The sequence below is a fragment of the Corapipo altera genome, unplaced genomic scaffold, assembly GCF_003945725.1.
Source record: "Corapipo altera isolate COAL_440 unplaced genomic scaffold, ASM394572v1 1b, whole genome shotgun sequence".
Lineage (NCBI taxonomy): Eukaryota > Metazoa > Chordata > Aves > Passeriformes > Pipridae > Corapipo > Corapipo altera.
Genome location: NW_020884881.1, coordinates 19,041,733 through 19,062,952, shown reverse-complemented (window position 1 = coordinate 19,062,952; position 21,220 = coordinate 19,041,733). Strand labels below are relative to the sequence as shown.

General features: G+C 43.7%; 1 protein-coding gene across 1 annotated transcript in view; it reads left to right on the top strand.

The window, feature by feature from the left end:
- The first annotated feature begins 1,917 nt into the window (after positions 1-1,917).
- The window catches only part of TAF3 (TATA-box binding protein associated factor 3), a 117,680-nt gene continuing 98,377 nt past the window's right edge, over positions 1,918-21,220 (top strand). The window contains exons 1-2 of the mRNA XM_027639745.1: positions 1,918-2,155; positions 12,716-12,958. Coding sequence (XP_027495546.1) covers positions 1,990-2,155; positions 12,716-12,958 — 409 coding nt within the window. The 5' untranslated portion in view covers positions 1,918-1,989. The remainder of the gene's footprint in view (positions 2,156-12,715; positions 12,959-21,220) is intronic.

Here is a 21,220-nt window from a genome sequence, read left to right as displayed (position 1 = left end):
GAGAGGGACTTTGGACAAGGGGAAATGGCTTTAAATTGACAGAGGGCAGGGCTAGATTTTATACTGGGAAGAAATTCTTGACTGTAAGAGTGGTGATGCACTGGCACAGGTTGCCCAGAGAGGCTGGTACTGGTCTCAGGATGGATCCTTAAGGGACACCAGTCAACTGATGCCCATCAGGACATGGAACTGTTGACCAAACCATGAGCTTCAGGCATTTGTTCCTGGTCCAGCTCCTGCTCTTTTGGCTGCAGATGTGACATGTGACTGACACAACAGACCGGGCTCTTCGCTGACTGATCAACACGCTACTAATGGTCTAATAAATGAGAGTTAATTTGTGAACAAATCTACTTCTAATACTACACTGCTATTATTTACAGTTTTGTCCTGCACACTGATTAGTTACACACAATTACTGAGTTAGAGTTGAGCACTTGTGCTATTTGTATCTACACAATCACCACTAAGAAACAGTTCTGCTGCTCCTCATTGCACCTCCCACACCACTCAGTTACTGTTACTTTTGTTTCGGGATGCTTTTTGCCACCATAGATTCATCCTTTCTCATCTTATTTATTTATTTTTTTTTTATCCCAATTAAATAACTCACCCAGAAACACCTTTTCCTCATTGCTACCAATTTGGTCACATCTGTTCCCAAACCTGATGTTTCTACTGCCCAGGCAATCTTGGCCTTAAATGTAGTTCTTACATACCTGTCTGCATACATGCAAACCCCTTTCAAGTCTCTCTGGAGCCTTTCCTTCTCCAGGCTCAACAATCCTAGCCCTCCTGGCCTGTTTCTGTAGCAGAGGTGCTCCAGCCCTCGAGGCATCTTTGTGGCCTCCTCTGGACTGAGTCCAACAGGTCCATGTCCTTCCAGTGCTCAGGATCCCAGAGCTGGATGCAGGACTGCAGGTGGGGTCAGAGGGCAAAGCAGAGGAGGAGAATCACCTCCCTTGACCTACTGTCTGGTTATTTAATTAAAAGTTTTCACCAGAATCCTTAGGGTTGGGAGGGACCTCTGGAGATCATCCAGTTCAGCTGCCCCTGTCAAGCCAGGGTCACCTGGAGCAGGAGACACAGGAACACGTCCAGGTGGGTTTGGAAAGTCTCCAGAGAGGGAGACTCCACGACCTCCCTGGGCAGCTGTTCTGATGCTCTGCCACTCTCAATGTAGGGAAATCCTTCCTTATGTTCTGGTGGAATTTCTTGTGTTTTGGCTCATGGCTGTTGCTCCTCCTGGGCACCACTGAGAAGAGTCTGGCACCGACCTCTTGACACTTGACCCTCAGATATTTAGGAGATATGGAGATATTTATATTTGTAGAAATTATATATTATATTTATTATATATTGTATTTATATTTATATTCACATATATTTATGATAAATATATTTTTATATTTATATTCACTTTAGATTAATTATAGATATCATAGAATCGAAGAATGGTTTGGGTTGGAAGGGACCTTTAAAGCTCGTCCAGTTCCAACCCCGTGCCATGGGCAGGGACATCTTCTACTGTCCCACGTTGCTCCAAGCCCCGTCCAACACTTCCAGGGATGAGGCATCCACAACCTCCCTGGGCAACCTGTGCCAGTGCCTCCCCACCCTCACAGTAAAGACTTTTTTCCTAATACCCAATCTAAACCTACTCTCAGTTTGAAGCCATTCCCCCTTGCCCTGTCAGTACATGCTCTTGTAAACTTGTCCCATCTTTCCTGTAAGCTCCCTTAGGGAAGATTAAATTTAGAGCTATTGAGATATTTATATACTCACACATTCATATTATCCCGCCACCAGCTCGCCCCCTCAGCGCCGATTTTCGGGATTCCTTGGAGGCGTTTCCCGGCCGCGGCCCCGCCCCGCTCGATGCGCTCGGCGCTGGAGCGGCGCTGCCTGGCGGGCGCCAAGATGGCGGCGGCGGCGGCCGCGATGGCGGGCGGTGCGTGAGGAGCTCCCGCGGCCCCCGGCCCCGGCGGGATGTGCGAGACCTACTCCCGCTGGCTGCTGCGGGTGTCGGTGGCGCAGATCTGCCAGGCCCTCGGCTGGGACTCGGTGCAGGTCTCGGCCTGCGACCTCCTCACCGACGTGCTGCAGCGGTACCTGCAGGGGCTGGGCCGGGGCTGCCACCGCTACTGCGAGCTCTGTGAGTGCGGGACGGGGCAGGGGATGGGTAGGGAGGGGGGATGCGGCCGGACACGGCCCTGGGAGGACACTGGGGGTGGCCCTACTTGAGCGGAGTCCGGACTGAGTGGGCTCCGTGAGCTCCTGCCAGCCCCGGCCATCCCGCCAAGGGAGCAGCGCTGGGGCTGCGGGACAGGACAGGAGCACGGGGGGATTTGGGATTGGGGCAGGGCGAGGGGGCTCGGGGAGATGGGATTAGGGCGGTGCTGGGGGACAGGGCAGGAGGGCACCGGGAGGTGAGATTGGGGCAGCGCTGAGGGCTGGGGGACACGGCAGGAGAAGGTGGGTTTGGGCAGGACAGGAGAATGTGAGATGGTGGGAATTAGCCAGGACAGGAGGGCACGGGAAGGTGGGATTTGGGCAGGACAGGAGGGTGTGGGGTGGTGGGTTTGGGCAGGGTAGGAGAGCTCAGGGATGTGGGCTATGGGCAGGGCAGGAGGACGCGGAGAGGTGGGATTTAGGCAGGACAGGACCATGTGGCATAGTGGGATTTGGGCAGGGCAGGAGGGCACGGGAAGGTGGGATTTGGGCAGGACAGGAGCATGTGGAGTGGTGGGATTTGGGCAGGGCAGGAGGGCACGGGAAGGTGGTTTTGGGCAGCCCTGGGGCCCGTGGGGAGGGGGTCTGTGGGGGAAGGCCGTGGGGTCTCAGTAGGGAGGTCAGGGAAGGTGGCTGTGGGGTGTCAGACAGTGCCAGGGGCTGGGGGTGCTTGGCAGGGGAAGGTCAGGGAGATGGGGGCTGTGGGGAGTTCAGGAGGGCATGGGGAGCTTTGATTTGGGCAGGTCTGCAGGGAGAGACATGGGGAAGTGGTCTGTGGCAGAGAGGAGTGGGCCTGGGGGAGATCAGGCTGCAGGGATAGTGCAGGGATCAGGCTGTGGGGCTGTGTAGGGAAGGTGGGCTGTGGGTCAGCAGGTTCGAGATGTGGTTATGGGGGAGATTAACCTGTGGGTCAGTGCTGAGGGCTGGGGGGAAGATGAAGGGGCTCTGGGCTGTGGAACAGTGTAGAGGACTGAGAGGATGGGGGGAAAGCCGTGGAGCAGTGCTGGTGCATGAGGTCCTTGCTGCCAATGAGGGCTGTGGAGCAGTGGGTCTGGGCATGGGCAAGGATTGTGGGGCTGGAGTTGGAGGAAACAAAGCTCAGTGGCAGTGGGTCTGGGCTGTTGGGACATGAGGCTGCTGCCCCTCTCTCTCTGGCTGCAGCATGCAGGGTGTTGGGGTGCAGTGTATGGGAGGGGGAGATAGGGTTGTTGTCCCTACTGTTGGGGCTGTAGTGTTCTGGATTTAGAGGGAAGAAGGGGCAACCAGTCCCTTTGCCATGAAGGATATGTGCATGGGAGGATATGGTGCTACTGCTGTGTTGTCCTGGCTCATCTTTGGGTCAGGGTCTGTGCCCTGGGGGCAATGCTGAGGAGGCTGTGGGGGCCCACTGCAGATGGGGATCTGTGTAGGGTTCATGGTTCTGGCACAAAGGGAAGTGCTGAGGCTGGAGGGCACAGGGTTTGGACTTCCTAGTGCATGGGGAGGGAGAGATGTGGCTGGAAAGCCCTATTGCTGGGGCTGGAGTGCTCTAGGTTGGGAATATGTGTGAGAGGAGGGAGTTTGTGGGGCTGGAGGTGCACCTGTGCAAGGGGAGGTGTGAAGGTGTAGGGCTGGGGATGCACAGGTACTGTGCTGTGTAGGGTCAGGGATGACACAGAGCTGTGGTCCCTGATGTCAGGAATGCACGTGTATGGAAGTGGGCAGGGATTGACATGTAGCAGGGCAGCGTGGGCCCAGATACCTGAGGCTGGGGATGTGCCTGTACAGGGGGGAAACGATGGTACTGTGGCTCTGGGAACTTGTGTATGGGGATGTAGGAAGGCAGGGATGCACTGAGGTGTTTTTGGGGGAAATGGAGGTGTAGTGCACAGGATGTGGGAGCGTGACAGGGCTGCATGTGGGAGGTGTGGAGTATGTGTGTACAGAGGGGGAGGTATGGGGCTGGGGATCATTTAGTGCACGTGGCATGAGATGTGAATGCTCTCAGGTGGGTGTAGTGGAAGAGGTTTGGCTGGGTATGTGGGGGACTGGATTTAGCCAATGCTGCCATTGGGAAGGAGCTGGAAGGGATGGTGGGGGGCAGGATGCCCAGGGCTTCACTGGATTTGGGGTGGAAGCATGGAAGGGATGAGTTTACACCAAGTGGGAGTAGAGAAAGAAGAGAGGTCTGGGAGTTGGTGTGAGGACTGCTGGCTGAGACACACAAGAGTGTTTGTGGATAGGATGGAAAAGGGGCAGTGAGTACCACTGCTGGGTCTGGGAGTGCAACAGAGAGTGCAGTTGTGTGTCCATTGGGTTTTTATGTGTACTTGCAGAGCAGTGGACATATTGAGGGGCAGGATGTCCTGCTGGTACCTGCAGAACATGGGCTGGGGGAGGATGGGATGTCCAGTTGCTTGTTGGGTCAGTAATGCTGCCAGTGGGAATGAGAGGGTGGTAGGGATGTGCTGGGTGTGGGAATGCCAGGAAGGGGATGCTGATGGGTCAGGGAGGGGCTGGGAGGGAACAGTCTGTGGGGAGAGGGAGGCTGTCAGAGTCATTGTCAGGTCTGAACAGAGGGAATGTTGTGGGGAATGCAGAGCAAGGCTGAGGCTGTCGGTGGGGTTGGAGGGTCACTGGTCTGTGTGTGTGGAGACCTTTGTTACCCTACATGTGGGGCAGGGAGGGTGTAACATGGCAGTGATGTATTTGCAGAGATGGGGCTGCCAGAGCTCCTACTGGATCTGTAAGTACTGAGGGGGAGGTGAAGGAGGATCCCTGTAGTGGAGGGACTGGATGAACAAGGGTCCCTGGAGAGGTGGACATGGAGGGACAGGGCTGCTTGTGTCTCCTGTGCCCAGAGGGACGTGTTCCCCCTTCCTTTGGCATCCTGGGGTGCTGTGGGGTTGTGGGCTGCTGCTGCTCCACGTGTCATGGGTGGAGGGGGAAGTCCTGGGGAGCCTCTGGGGCAGAGTTTGGAGCTGCTGCAGTTGGGTCTGGCAGTGGGAAAGGTGTTTAGAGAAATCAGGAATTGGAGCTGGGATAGATAATTTATTGCTCACCTCAAGTGCTGGCTGAGGAAAAGGTGACTCACTGATGGTAGATTTGGGGCTACCATGGCCACCACCAGTTCTGAGAACGTGCTGGGGGCAGCTGGAGGTTATGGGAGAGGTAACAAGGATATGGCAGCCCTGGAATGCACCAGTGGGAAAGTTTACCAGCACTTCTGTCCCAGCTGTGGGAGTCGTGCTAAGGAGGTGTCACAGCTGTGGGTGGGAGGAGTATCACAGGCATGTTTCTGTGCAAGAGTGAGTTTGGAAAGTGTGTGGAGCCAAGCTTGGTCAGGAGAGGAGCAGCCATGGCCTGAAGGTGCTGCTGCCTGTGGTCAGGTTCCTTCTCTGGAGCATAAGTTCTTGCTGCTCCAGGGATCCCTGGAAAAGCAAAGTGATGAGCTGAGTGTACTGGTACCTGCTCCTGCCTCTGCTTCTGCATTTCAGGAATAATTGAGATCAAGTCTGGCACTGCCAGTGTAACCAAGCTTAGGGGGGACTTAGTAACAGTGCTGCAAACTGTTTGGATTTCAATTCTAGGTTGAATAGGTTTCCTTGTACAAGCTTTCCCCAAATTTGAGAGCTTGTTAGTCTGGAAATGGTACTGTGCAATATTGACCCGTGTCCTCCAGCAGCACAAATGTAGCTGCTGCACCTCTGTAGTTTGTATCTCAGTCCAAACAGAAATGCTCTGTAAAGTGATTAAAGGAGGCAACAGAGAGGGTTTGGGAGAACTGAGTTATGGGGTAAAAAAGGAGCTCACCTAGGCTTGGTCAGAGCTGTCCTTTGATAGGGTTAGTACAGATGTTGAGGAAGATGCTTGTGGAAGAGATGAGTTGTTGGGCAGCGTTTCCCCTGAGCTCAGCTGCCTCTGCCACAGGTGCTGCAGTGTTTCTAAGATTGGGAGGGAAAGATGAAGAGATGGTGAAAATGTCACTTTTTCCTTTTGGTGCTTAAGGATTGGAAGTGCACAGAGCTCGGTTATCCCTCTCTTGCTTTGGGTTTGCTTACTGAAAGTGGGGAAAGGCATTTTTTTCCCCTTTATGAATGGAGAAAAGTACAACAAGTATTACAGTCTTTTATTTGTTGTATTTTTGTTGGGGGTTTTTTTGGAGGAGAAGGGGAATATGCTGTTGTCATGCCAGTGATGTGGTATTTTTTGTATTACCTCTCTCAAAATGATCCCTGTATTTCTTTCTTTAAAAAGGTTTGTAAAAAGACATCTTAATACTCAGTTGACATCTCTCTGCTTTTCTCAGAATTGTTTCCTTTTGCTCCTAAAATAAGTTACCGCACAAACCCAGCTCTGGATGAATGAGTTGAATTTTGCCACGGTTTTGCATAAGTAGAATTAATTAAATTCCAATTGTAGCATCTTTATTGTCAGTGTGTTATCTCGGAGTCAGACCAGTGGGGTTTGAGTTAGCAGGGTTGTCAGCTGAGGGACATAATCTTTGTGTTCCAAACTGACTGGATTTACTCTGACGTAGCTGAGGCTCTGTGGTATCGCTCTGAGGAGCGTGTCATCGCTGCTCACGTGTTTTCTCAGTTTGCAGAAGAAAATGATGGCTCTCCCAGCTGTGTTAGATCTTTGTTCCAGCTGTTACATCCCATTAGGAGAGCTGCATTCAAGATTTTCATTACTTTTCTGCTGTTGTTTCTTTGCATTTGCAGTAGCTGTGGTTGATGGGAGCTTCTGTGGCTGCAAAAGGGAGGCGAAAGGATTTGCAAAGCGGGTTTTGAGATGTGTTTGATGCCGTGAAATGCTTCTGAATACTCCGTGGGGGGTGGAGGAGAGGGTGAACTTACAGCGAGAAAATCAGGGTTTTCCTCTTAAACTACACCATATTATGCTGCTCAAATTTGTGGAAAGCTTGTAAGAGAAAGCCTGTTCAATATGCTGTAGGCTTCACACATGTTTTTTTATCCTAAAATTTAAGTAAAATATCTGAAAACCAGTGTTGGAGTATGTAATTAAGTTATTGGGTTACAAAACAAAGTATCTTGGTGTGGTTTCTAAGAGTTCAAATTGTTATCGTTGGGGTTTTTTTAAGCAGAGGTGAAAAGGGAAAAGTTCCCTGTTATGTGCCACTTGGTTTTGCACTTAAATTCCACGTGTTTTGATTGAGGTGGTGGCAGAGCTGGTGCTTTGGGTTATCTCCTCTGGATTTTCTCGTGTATGTTGGGGTTTTTCATGCTGGGGAGCTGTCCAGTGAAGACAGACCAGTGTCTGCCTTGTTTACTCTAAATTTAGCTGATGCAGCTTGGCAGTGGGGTGGGGGGTTATGGACATGCAGAACATGTTGTGTTTTACCTCCTAACACATCCAGTGAGGGAGTTTGGTTCCCAGTGCGTTTATGTGAGTGCAGTTCATGGGGGTGATGAGGAGGGCAGTCATGGTTTATGCCCCCAAAACCTGATTTTTCTATTGCATTGCTCTAAAAACCAGCCAGATAGAAGCTGCTTCGCTTCACTGAGGGCACCTGGGCATATTCAAGCAGCACAGATTTAGATTATCTGGTGCTAAAACTAGATAATTAACTTTTTTGGATCTAGAAGTGGGGTTTCCAATACTCTTTCCTTCAGCTTTCAGTCTTGAGCCTGTGTTTGGATATACTGTGGTTTTATTTTTGTATTTTCTGCTGAAATTTGCTGACAGTGAGGAAATAAAGTTTGAAAGTTGGTCTTTGGCTTCTTATTGCTTGACTACTTTTTTTAAGATTATTTTTATGTAACCATAGAATCACAGAATATCTCATGTTGGAAGGGACCCATAAGGATCATTGAGTCCAACTTCCTGCTCCTTGCAGGACTAAATACTAATTATGTAGACATATATACATAATATAGATAATATTACTATATTGAAATTAATATTAATAATACAACCATGCATTTGTATTTAAAGACAAGTTCTGATCTGGTGAGCACAACATTATAACTAGAGGGAAAAATTACATATCTTGCAAAATGTTTTGCCAAGATAAAACTGGCTCCAAACCTGCTCCAATGTCACTGCACAGCCTCCTGTAAAGGAAAACTTTACTTAATTATAGCAAATTTCTTGGGAGAATGCAAACAGCAGACCAATGTTTTCATTAGGAATCACCACAAGGGAGAGAATTGACCTGGCATTGGCCAAATTTTTACTTCTTTCTAATTAAATGTCAAATTTACCTCATATCATTTTTTCATTTCTGTTCTTTTTTTTTTTTTTAGTCGTTTCACTCTTAGCACTCTACAATAACAATCTCTATCAAAGAGATTTTTGATTCCCTCTGCTGGTGCTGAATGACTTTGTTTCTCTCTCAGGCCCATAACATTTGTTATAACAACTGTACTTCTTTATGTCCTAATAGCCTTAAATGTTGATGTTTTTAAACTAATTAACTTCTTGCTGGCCACTGATAAAGAGGGTGAACATGTTTTTTTTGCTTGACATTTATGAGGTTACTGGGAGAAGGAGCAGGCTCTGAGCAGCAATAGCAAGAAGATGCTTTTGCCTGACCGGTAACTACATTAATAGCACTGTTTTTCCCACTTAAGTGCACTCAAGTAAGACATGTATACTTATTAAATAACCCACTGTGTATGCTCCTGGCTGTTTTTGTGGATGCTGGATGGAAGCAGTGTGTTGTCTCCCTGAAACAGTTATCCTGGAGTGACTGCCGGGTGTAGATACACGTGGAGTTAATGTGTGGCAGGGTTGTGTGATGTGCTGGAGCACAAGGAATCTGTGATAGAGCCTGTAATTAAAATGCCAAGGAGCTCTACCTAATAATTTGCTGGTTAAAATAAAATGTTTTAAAATCTGTTTTATAGCAGCCATGAGGGGGAATGCTGAGCTATTTATAACCCGTGTACACATTGCTTGGGTGGTGACTCATTAATTTTTCTCACTATATTTGTTACAGAACTGTAGTTGCTTCCTTTGAGAAACCTGGCATGAAACTAAAAAGCTCTTCTGCTCTGTGCTTACTCGCTCGTTAAATTTTCACTGATTCATGTGAACTTTGGGCCAGGAAGGAGGAGGTGATGGGAGTGAGTTTGACAAAAGGAAATCAGCTGTTCCTGAGACTGAATGAATTTAAGGAAAGTAAGATAGTTCCCACACCCCCTCACAGTGCCTTTGGATGTTGTAAGCACTGGCCAGCTTGTTTGGTGGAGGAATTCTCCTGACTTCTGCAAAAATAACTAAATTTTAGTAGCTTCAAAAAATTTCTTTTCCCCAGAACCCAAAACCTCACCTGAAGGGGAGTTTCGTGCACCATCCTTGTTGTGTTTGATTTGTTTTTCCTTGTGGGCAGGTAGGTTCATCTGCAGGTGATGGTGAGCAGGGTTGAGGGCTGCATGACTTTCCACCCCAATACTCAGCTCTGCCTGGTACTGGAAGTGGTGCTGGACTTCTTTGGGATCCCTTTTCTCACCCAGAGTTCATTCTTGTGCTCAGGAAAGCTGACAGTATGGGAGCTGCAGGGGTGTTCCTACAGCTCTCTGGTGAGCTCTTTTGAGACCAAATGGTCTTAATTTAGCTCTGCTGTTGCCACAGCTCTACCAACTATGGAGCACAGTTCCCATTCAGGGAGATAGAGCAGCTTGGAAACTTGTGAGAGAGGTGTTTTCTTAGTTCCCTGTTTGCAGGGGAAGGAAGAGAGTTGTAACTGGCTTGATGAGCTATTCCTGTGTCCTTCCACCTCTTCCCAGTCCTGAACAACAGATAGTGTTTAAAGTCTTGTGGTCTAAGGAACAGCAAGAGACTGGAAACCAAAGCTCTGAGGCTTTTTGTGATCTGACACTGACTTGCTGTGTGACACTGGATTAATTATTTCATTGGGAGGCCTCAGCATCTGAATTTTTAAACTGATATTTGAAGAATATTGAGATAAGTTCAGTATGCACAGATTAAAGGTTTTTTTAGGCACCATTTACCTTCAGAAAAAAGCCCAAGACTGAATGAAACACCAGGAGAGAGTGTGTTACATGTTTGTCAGCATTCCCTTTCGTGTGTCTGGCTTCTGCTATTGTAGTGATTTTTTTTTTTTTTAAATTAAACTGGAGAGAGAAGAGGAATGCTAAACTGTTCAAATAAAAGTGTAAAGCCTTTATTTGATGAATCACCTGGCATTACATTTAATGCATTTTTGTACTGTGTATATTTCCAATTGATTTTAAATTAAGTTTGATTTTTAAATACAGGTATGGATACAGACCTGAAACTTTTTTCGAACAGTTTTATCACCGAGGACACTCTGTCTGTGGTTAATTACTCCATCTTTTCATCCCTCTGACAGTTGCAGGTTTAAACATTTATTTTTTTTTTAGCTTTTAATCAGTCTTATGACTTGGCATTGTCTCTTTGGAGGCAAATGTCAAAGCTGTGGGAAAACTGAATCTTTTTCTTTTTTTTTTTTTTGTTACCTTTTGAACCCCTTTTCTAACACATGTAATTGTTTCTTGATACAGTTGTGAAATATTTCCATGCTTCAGCTACACTTAGTAGTTGCTTCTCTGCCATGTGTTCTTAAAAAGCACTTGTAGAAAGAAGTCCTTTATAGCATTTATCAGTTGCTAGTCACGTCAGTACCCTGTTCTGGAGGTTGAAAAGATCACGTGCAGATCTAGGAAAAAACCTTTGAAAAGGTTTTCCCCAAGTTTTTCTTTTTACCTATTTGTCAAACTTTTATCTGTTGAGTCTTGACACCTTTAAAATGGTTCAGTAGGTTTGCAGGGATCTTCGTAGCCTGAAGAGCATCTAAAAGTGACCACGCAAAATTTCTTCTCTGTGTCAATTATATAAATTTAATTTTTAAAGAGTAAAGCAGTCTTCTGTTTGCCTAATAACTATAGGAATCTCATAACTCCTCCAGAGGGGTAATATCCTCCTGTAATTATGAGTATGCAAGTCTCCACATTTCTCTGTCCCTGGAGTGCAGAGGAAACTGGTGTTGCACTTGTAACAAATATTACACAAACTCTGAGATCGTTCTGGTCATGCAGAGTTCACATTCTAAATACAGACAGGGATAACTTGCTCTGATCTTCCTTTTAGCTGTGGAAAGAATTAAAACACAAGCAACTTGCCCAGAGTCACACAAGAGGCCAGTGTTGGAGAGCTGAGAATCGAGCCCATAATCTGAGTATTATCCTTATCTTCACTGCGAGACTAAGAAGGGAAATTCTAGAACGAAATTCTTATTCTCTAAATGTACCTGCAGGCGGGAGTTGGCCGGGAGTTTGAATTCATCCAGTGATGTGAGAACCAGCCTGCTCAGCTTCGAGATAAACCAAGAAGAGATTAGGTTAAAGGAGAAACAAAAGAGCATCCCCCCCGTTCTCCAAAGCTGGGGCTCCACAATAGTTATTGTGTTCCTTCAATAGGCACGGGCTGCTTTGCCGTAATTACTTTTTAAAGTAAATCGCAGCTTATCATCATGTAGGGATGTAATATCTTCATAAGCCAACTCTGCAGAATTGTAATCATTCAGTATCATTTTGTGGAATTAAAAATCATGTTTGGGGTTTAAGGCATCTCTTTTTTGTGTGTGTATTGTTGTTACTGTGTAAAGTTAGGATGAGACTTGAAGCAGTGCCTTGGCTGCCAAAGCAAAAGGTGTCCAGTTCTCCCTCCTGAGGCCTTCAGAGGGATTTTCCTCTCTCAGGTCAGGGAAACTTGGGTACTTGGAGATCATATGAAATAAAGATCCCAACTACCTGGCAACTAAGGCTTTGCTGTGTGTTTTGTAAGGAAAAGAAGAATTTTTTTGCTGTAGAGTCAAACTTAAGTTGCACCCCAGGAACTTAATCCCTAAAGTTTAGTATAAAATATTGTTTCCTCATCAGACCAGTACTTAATATACCTCTTTTATCCAGGAGGTATATCTAACAAATAGGTAAAGTGGGTCATAATTTATAGAAGCCTGTAGATTTCATCTGGTGGAAAGATACTATATGAAGTATTCTTGTTATCAAGAGATACACAACACCTTTTTTTTCCCCCTTTGTAAACCACAGTCAGTTCAACAAAATGAGATTTTTTTGTTTTGTAGGTTGAAAAATGACATTTGATCTGTCACACAGTGATAAAGGGGCATTTTCTGCATATTAAGGGATTGTTTTGTTAATTTGAATTTACATTAAGAAATTGAAAACTGTTCTAAGTGGTATTGCACGGTGTTAGTTGGCTGTTGCCAGGTAAAGCTGCCTGTTGCTACTCCCTCATTTTTGCTTGATTTGCTCCCTGAGGTGGAGTCCTTTAGTGGTATGATTTGAAACAAAGTCATACGGGTCAAAACCAAACACTTCTGAAAGTAAACCTGGTAGAACTGTTGGGCAGTAATTTATGTCCCTTACTGATGTTGAGCCATGGGACTGTAACCTCTAAGCGCAGATCAATTTTTTTTTAATCTGAATTTTTGCAAAAAATGTTGTTCTTCTGCTGGTTTTTTTCGTTCCAGATGGTCGCACGGATCCAATTTTGGATGACGTAGGTGATGCCTTCAAGCTTATGGGGGTTAACCTGCACGAGCTGGAAGATTACATCCACAACATCGAACCTGTCACTTTTGCACATCAAATCCCTTCGTTTCCCGTCAGCAAGAACAATGTCCTGCAGTTTCCGCAGCCGGGAAGTAAGGATGCAGAGGAGAGGAAGGAGTACATCCCTGATTACCTGCCACCCATTGTCTCCTCTCAAGAAGGTGCGAAATTAATCCTTTGCTTTAAGTTTTGGGCCCTGAGTTTACATATTTCTGGGCATCCTCAAGCAGTGGCCCAGGAGGGACCCACGGGGTGTTTCACATGCATGGTTGCAAAGCAGGTGGCAGTGCTGTGGCAAGTTCCTGTTCCACTCTTTTACTTTCCTTCTAGATCACCTCATGTCAAAAATTCACCGTGTTAATACCTGTTTCTATAATGCATTTAAATTTTTTCAGGTGACAGTAGAAATGAATGCTTTGCTTTACCTTTTCTGTGTCAGCCGCCCTCTCACACAAACTGCAAGAGCTTCTGTGATTTGGTAAAGGTAGAAGAAGGAATGCAGCCTTCTCTGCATTCTCTGCTCCTGACAGCTATTTGTTCTTCCTTGGAACAAATTTCACCAAAAAACCCCAAACCAAACAAACGGGAAAAACCTCATTTTCCTGTTAAATTCATCTTTGAATACAGAAGTAGGAGTTGTTTGGAAGCGTTGTGCTTGCTCTTAATTCTCTTTGCTAACATTGATTAGGGTTTCATCATCACTGTTCCAGCTGCTCCTTCCCTTTCTTTACCCACAGAAGCAAGGCTTGAGGAAACAGTGAAACCAACTATACATAAGGTCTGAGCTGCAATTTGCCTGAGAATTTTAACTGTGGCAGTGGAAAAAGCAAAAAGGTTTTCTCTATTTTTCAGCTACGTGAAACTTGATTGCTAATAAGATAAAGCTTTAAGAAACATGACCTAGTCTAACTTCCCCTTTGAACAGTGAACAGCACGCAACTGTACTTTGTATGGAAATAAATATATGTAAGGTTGTGGATTTCGTAGGAAAAAATTCCAAAAGAATATAATATGTTTTCCAAAAGAGTGTAAAGAACAGGTCCAATCTGCTTAAGTTATTTAATTTATAATTTTGTGGGGACAGAATGGATATCATGCTCTATTATGCATATTATTCTTTTTTAAGAACTAAGGTCTCAAAGTCTGCACATTGAAATAGGTGTAAAAACTCTGCCCAAAGTAAAGATGAACATAAGTGACAACACCTTATTGGGTAAGAAAATCCACTGCTGTGCTGCTACAGGGATTGCATGGGGCAGCATTCCAGGGATTTATTGAGCTGTAGGAAGTGTGTGTTCAGGCTTTCAAGCATCCTCTTCATCTGGATGGATGCAGTTGCTGTGTGCTGCAGTTAGACTAAGTGGAATTGTAGTCAGGAACAGGTATCTGAGGTATAAAGGCTGTCAGGTACAGTGGGTTTAGTGAACAAATTTACTCATTCCATAACAATGTGAGGACTTACTCATGCTGGTGAGTATTTCTGAGGCTCTGTAGAACCTTACTTTTCTGTTTCCTTTAGCTATGTTTTATAGGTCAATAGTCAGTGCCTCTTAATACAACCCAGGAAATGGAACTGCTGTTCAAAACAGAAATGTTTCCTTAAATTGTGAAGGAGATCCTAAAGGCTCCCCCATGTGAAGTTTGTTCAGTGGACTGTTTTAAAATCTAATGATGAACTCTCTTAAACCAGGAAGAGGCAAACAAAATATAAATATCATATATGTAGACAACATTTATAAGAGAGGAGTACAGAGGAAGAAGACATTGAGAAGTGAATAGGGATTTTAGCACCCTGTTCTGGCTTCTTTCTTTAGCCTGATTTTTTGGGAGATAAACAAACACCATTCTATCAGAGAAATCCAGCATCTTTGAAATGTAACAAGTTGCCCAGCAGTGTTCCAGTTGGGGTGGTTGTTTTTCTTTTCATACTCTCAAATATGCAAGAAAAGTCAAATCTAGCAAGGCTCAAAGCAGCTGTAGAGAAATATCTGAACATGGGGAGGGAGAGATGAGTGTTCCAGACTCAACCTGGCAATACACTACACACAGAGAGAGGCTAAAAATTGAAATGGGGACAGTTGTGCTTTTCTTTTTTTTTTTTTTTTTTTTTGGTGTATGTAACTTTTTATACTCTTTCTCTTGCAAGTTAGATCCAGGAGTTAGATTTTAGCAGTCCTTATAAATAATGTATGAATCCTTTTAACACCTGAAGCAAGAAGATATTATTTCCAAAGTTGGATGAGAACCAGGAAAACTTCTGATGCCTTAGGCTAGTGTATCAGAGGACCTATAGACACAACTTCAAAAAATGAATACAATATTTTTTTAAATGAAAATTTAAAGCAAGCATTAAATACAACTGCTAAATGCAAATTTGTTGTAGATTTAAAATACTCACAGTTGAGGACATTTTAATTTTGAATTAAGTGTTTTCTGAAAACGCCGTTTGTATTTTGTGCCCTACTGTTTGTTTTTGAAAGGAGTGAGACCAATCAAGAAACTCTGTTGTTTACATTTTATTTTATGTTATTCCAAGTAAAATTTTGAAGAAAAACTTACTTTTTCAGGTTAAAGGAATGCATTTGAAAAATAAGAATTGCAGCAGCTGTTTAAACACTTTGCAGTACTTCAGAGAGTAGGAAGAAAACCATGCTGCTGCTCATATTGTGCAGTCCATAACATTGGAGTTGCTTTGAGTAGGCAATAATTAGCAATGAAGGAAGGCTGTGCACATCAGGGTGTGTAAAGTAAATCTTTCAGTCACTTAAAGGAATAGTCAGGAAGACTTGTTATGTCCCGTTTTGTATCAAAGCCTAGAACTCAGCTCATGTTGTGAATTTATTGATATTAATATTAGATTAATTTATTAATTTATTGATAGGATTCAGAAATCACTAGTGCTGATATATTTTAGCAGCAATGCAGCCATGACTTTAGTAAGAAAACGCGTTTTAATTTAAAAACCAAACCAAAGCAGTGTTCAGTCTGCACTGTGGCCAGTAGGTGTTGCTGCCCTCCTTCCCAAAAGTCCTTTAGTTCTGCACATGTAACCAGCTTCCTATTTCCACTTACTCTGGAACTGGTGGTGGTTCAGAGTATTCAGACTCTGCCCAGCAGCCCAAGCAATGCCTTAATTATCTTTGCCAGAGAATCCCTAAGAGCAAAAGGTCCTTCCAGCCCAAGAGGAGCCGTTTCCTTCACATGTACTCAGTCGTAAGAAATGCTGAAAGAGCTTGGAGTGATTCCTGAAGTTGCGGGAAAGGGAGGAAGGCAAAGTTTTCAAGATGTGTAATTTCTGTCGGTCGGAAGTTCAGTTCAGTGGTACGAGTTTTGTTCCAAGAAGGCAGAAAATGTTCTTGCTTAAATATGGAGTGCAAGCCCTAACCAAATGCTTGCACTGTGAGGATCTGCATATATAATTCTGTATATTATGAAACAATCTGACTCAGTATTGCCATGGAAAATGTTGGGGTTTTAGCAGTATTTTTACAAAGGACACTGAAGGGATAATTTTATGCCAATGTATCATGATGTTTGCTGTCTGCCTATTTTTAATTAGTCTCTTTTTGTTTTTTGAGTTAGTTTAGCACTGTTGTCACTAAAATGTCATGGTAAACTTGTAAGACAGATTAAAAAAGGAGAAAAAAATAAATTAGTTGCAAAACATGATGGTCATGCTTTATTTCTTGTGCTTTAATGCAAGGGAACATACATTTTGCAATAATAAATCAACTTCTTAGAATTTGTTGATTGCATTTGAAGCAAAACAGTACGTGCTGAAACTAGGCCAGCTGAGAAAGCCCAGATACTTTTCCATAGCTAATAATAATTGCTGTTACATTTTGTGATAATGTTGAGAGCCCTGATGCCTTAAGAATATGTATCGTTTTCCATGATTAAAACAAAGAAAGAGGAGGTATAAATCCTACCTGTGCCGTGGTGACCTTATTTTTAAGCTTCCTGGGATGAATTTCTGCCTGTGCTTGCTACCTCTTGTTATTTCTTCATTTTAAATAATAATAATAATAATGATTTATATTTTTTTAAAATAACCACACTGTGTCAACTGCTCTCTTTTTCTGACTTTTTGAAATCACAGGCAGCACACCCCTGCTTTTCTGACTGGGAAACTGAAGAGACAAAACATCTTTGTTTTGTGCAATACTGATCACAGCCTGTGGTATTTGCATTAGAACCTTATTTCTCTCTTACACTGTAATTGTGCTGCAGCACATTAGCAGGATTTGAGGGAGAAGGCATGAGACTCTCTTCACACTAGTTTAGATATTTTGGGGGGAAAAGGGGTAGCTGTTAGGGAGTCACACTTCCTCTTCAGTTCCAGCTTCATTTTTTTCTGTCCTGTGCTTCCTACCACTTCACTCTCACTTCCTAGAGGTTCAGCTTCTTTCCCTCAAAGATGATCTGGAAACAAATGTCATTTTTACCAGGCATGAAATGTTGTTGTCTTTCATTCCTGGTAATGTGGGCTCAAGCACTGCCGTTGTATTTCTGATCGTTGAGTCGGGACAAGTTCTTGGCACGGTTTACAAATTCAGATTTATTTGTAGCCTTTTCTGTCAGAGCATTTTATTTCCCTGTCAGATCAAAGCATAAAATTGCTGATCTTCTTACAGTCCTGCCTTTTCCCCTCTTTGCTGTTGATGTGATGTTAGGACCTGTTTCCTACAAAAACCTGATGCTTCCAGCCACCTGGAAGCGTGGAAACCCAGCTGTCAAATTACACATCATCTGAACACATCTCTAGTTTTTTCATGCTGAAAATCACATTTGAATTGATGAAAATTGGGGGGGGGGGGGGGAAGCAAGGTGCTAATCAAAGCAACAGATTTTGTGTCTAGGATCTACTAGTGCTAGAACTGTAGTTGTATAAAGCCTTAAGCATCAGGGTGACATAAAGCATTAGTGTCAAGCTCCAGTGGGAGATAGATCAGGTTTTAAAATTGCCACTGCCCCCTCAGTCTCGCAGTGCTTTCTGTGGCTGTGGTCCAGAACTGAATGTAGCAAGTCTTGGATCTCAGACCAATCTTGGTTTGACAAAGCCAATCCTCCTTTGTAAATCAGTGTTTGATGGGCTTTAGAAGGATCCTGAGATATCCACTTTCCCATTTCGGTAACGCAGGTCTCGCTGTTGTCGTTTTTAAGCCTTTCTGCCTTTCCCCAGATCTAGTTTAACCTCACAGACCAACTACTCCTCGTTCCAGTAGCTGCACTGATGATTTAAAAGCAGCAATGATCTTTTCAACGGAGCTTTTCCAGCACACTTGGTTAGGAAACCACCCCTCCTCAACAAACAGGTACCGTGTAGTCACCAGTTTTGGAGAGTTAAAGCCCTGCCAGACTGTGGAGGTTTTGCTCCTGACTGCTCACTCTGCCTGGTTGCTGATATTCATAGGCATCCTTTAGCTGTCTTTGCAGTGTGCTCCGAGTTAGACTCTGATTGCTTTTGTGAGAATGAGCCTTCACATCTGCAGCAGCTCAGCAAGGGAGAGGCAACAGGAGAAACGGACAAAATGAGAAAAGCAGCCAAGCTTGAGATGCAGCCAGAAGAAAGGCATTGGGAAAGAGCCAATAGGAGAGGCAGGTTTCAAAGAAAAAAAGGAAAATAGGAGACAGGAACAAAAAAAAGTGCACAGAAAATGTGCCTGGTTTAAATCTTGCCATTAGACAGAAAAATAACTTTTCTCGAAGGCGTGCTGATAAAGCTGTAATTGGGAAGACAACTGTATCTTTACCTTTTCTGAAGAAGTTGTATCATAATCAAAACCATAATTTCCAGTGAAATCCTGCAAGAAAGGATTTAATGAGGAAGTTGTTTTTTTTTTTAAATGGGAAGTTAAATAGACTTTCACTGAAGAGCTTCATTTAATTTGCAGCACTTGGGGGAAAAAAAAAAAATGAATGTAATGATGTGCCGTAGTAAAACTTTATTCGTGGCAGAAACCAAATCACATAGCTGGGATCCAGAGACTATGGAAACAGAGGAGACACTATTTTATCTTCTCTAGGAGACTAGTACCTAACTTCTAATAATAATTCACGTCTTTGGGAAAAGAAACCCCTCAACTCTTGCTATTTTTTAAGAAACTTAATGGCAACTGGAAGGGGGGAATGGAGGAAAAGGATTAAATATGTTTGTTTTGATTTTTAGGAGAGGGCTTGTGATAGACTTTCATGGTTTTGTTTGTTGAGGTCTTTTTAAGTGTTGTATCCTTTAAAATAAATAAACCAGCTGGAACCTGGCTGTACCTGAAGAAGCAAATCTGAAAATAAGTTTTACAAAGATGCTGCCTCCAGTTTCTTTGCAAGTAATAGTGAGGAGTTAGTAAAACTAACTATAAAAATTCAGCATTGTGAAAATGTATTGCTTTAGCTTCTTTAGCTATCTGGCTTTATTTGCTGCATATAGCAAATGAAATGAAGGCAGCATGACTTCAAGGGGATCTCGTCCTTCTAAAACCTTCTCACAAAGATGTTTCTGGTTTTCAGACCTGTTTAGATAACTTACAAGTTGTTAGTGATTCTTAAGGATTCAAAAATAAAAACTGCAAAATGCAGAAGTTGACTGATAAAAGCCAGCCTTTTGCAGTAAATTATTTACATGGAATGGGAATGAAAGTCATGGATCCTTTCGCTGCATTGTGATGTGCAAATTGCAATTTTGGTTAGAATAAAACCGGAGGAGAAAATGGGACTTTGTGATAAAAGGATTCTATTGTCTTGTGTATTTTGAACAGAAATGCTGTCATGATTTTAATTTCCTACTGATCCTTTTTCAGCAAAACTTTTGTCACTTGTCTTGACTCGTCACGTCAGATCAGTTTTTTCCCTTTTCTGACAATGTGTGACTTTGTTTAGCGCCTGCGTCGCTTCCTGCACTGTCTCCTGCTCCTGTGCTCGAGGATTTTATTTCAGCTGGATCATCAGACACCTTTGTGCCTTTGAAAGCATAAGTTTCAAATTAGGTTATCGTCTGATACCTGGTTGTTACTGTTCTCAGGCCTCTCAGACTTTCCCTGACTGCCCTGAGTATTTTTGGGGACTTAAGGGAGGGAGGGGGAAATGGAAAGTCTGGCCACTGCTTAAAGCAGGAATAAAGAGAAGCACAATTGGCCTATTTTAAGGGCTGACCTTGTAACTTTATTATTTTTCAGTGTTTTCTTCATGCTGGAGCCTTTCCTGTTTTTCTTAATTCAAATGGTTTTATTTCTTTCTCTGACTTCTGCCACCAAGGATTCTTTAACTTCATGAAAATGTCAGTGATTACTAACAATTCCTGGCACTTAAAAAACAAATTAAAATTATTTTAGCTACTGGGATCAAAGCCACAAATTTGATTGTTACCCTCCTGCACAGGAATTTGTGCCAGACTTTCAGAGAAACGTCTTCTAATTCAAGCAGTCCTTAATTTTGTACTGTATTTGAGAGGATTATTTGGGAAGGACGTGGAAATAGAACATATTAGTTGAGACCTCTGATTTTGAGTCATGTGGCCTTAAGTTTCTCCAGCAAGGCAAGCATCTTCCTGCTGCTGATTAGCAGCTGTGACATTTTCATGGACACATGGAGTGGTCCACACCTGAAATTCAGGAGCTGGCCCTCCAAGCAGTTGTTCTGAATAACAAAACTGCCCAGAGAAGAGTTACTTGCGGGGTAACTTTTTTCATTTAAACCCTTCCGAAGTGTCTGAAACATTTCTTTCCTCCTGTGAAAAATACCTGTGCTTGGAGCTATTTGGGAATAGATATTGCATGGTGTTTATTTGCACATTTTCAAGCCTAACCTTGATCTCAGCATCAGAACAAGCAGTTGTCTAGACAAAGATCCCGGGTGGATTATGGGACCCCATATCTCTCTCTTGCATTAATCAGGTGAATGACTCATTGCAAACTTCTGCAGACAAGCAATGCGGTAGAGTGCGGGTTAAGACCAAGGAATTCTGCCTTCTAATTTTTAAAATCATGACTAAGAAAGCTCATTTGAATTATTTGTCTTTTGCCACACACAGATAAGCACTATAACTTTACCGTACACCTCTTGACTACAGCGTCTTCTTAGAATGGTTGAGGTTGGAAGGGACCTTAGAGATCATCTTCTTCCAGTCTTCACCTTTGGTACACGTTCCTGTTTTCTCCAACTGTCAGCTAAAGGGAATATTAGTGAGTGGGTAAGTCATTAGGAAGGGATAACTTACTTTTGTGTGTAGGCAGTTCCATTTCATTCTGAAAGACTCTGAGAAATGTAAGGTTGGGTGGATAACAGAGTTCAAATGAGAAGGCATTTGGAGACATGACCCCGGTTCATGTAGCCAGACGCTTGGATAATTAAAGTTCATCTGTAACTGTGTTTCTTTGGAATCTTTCATTTTTGTAATTGCACTCATTTAGAAACATTAATGGTTTTCT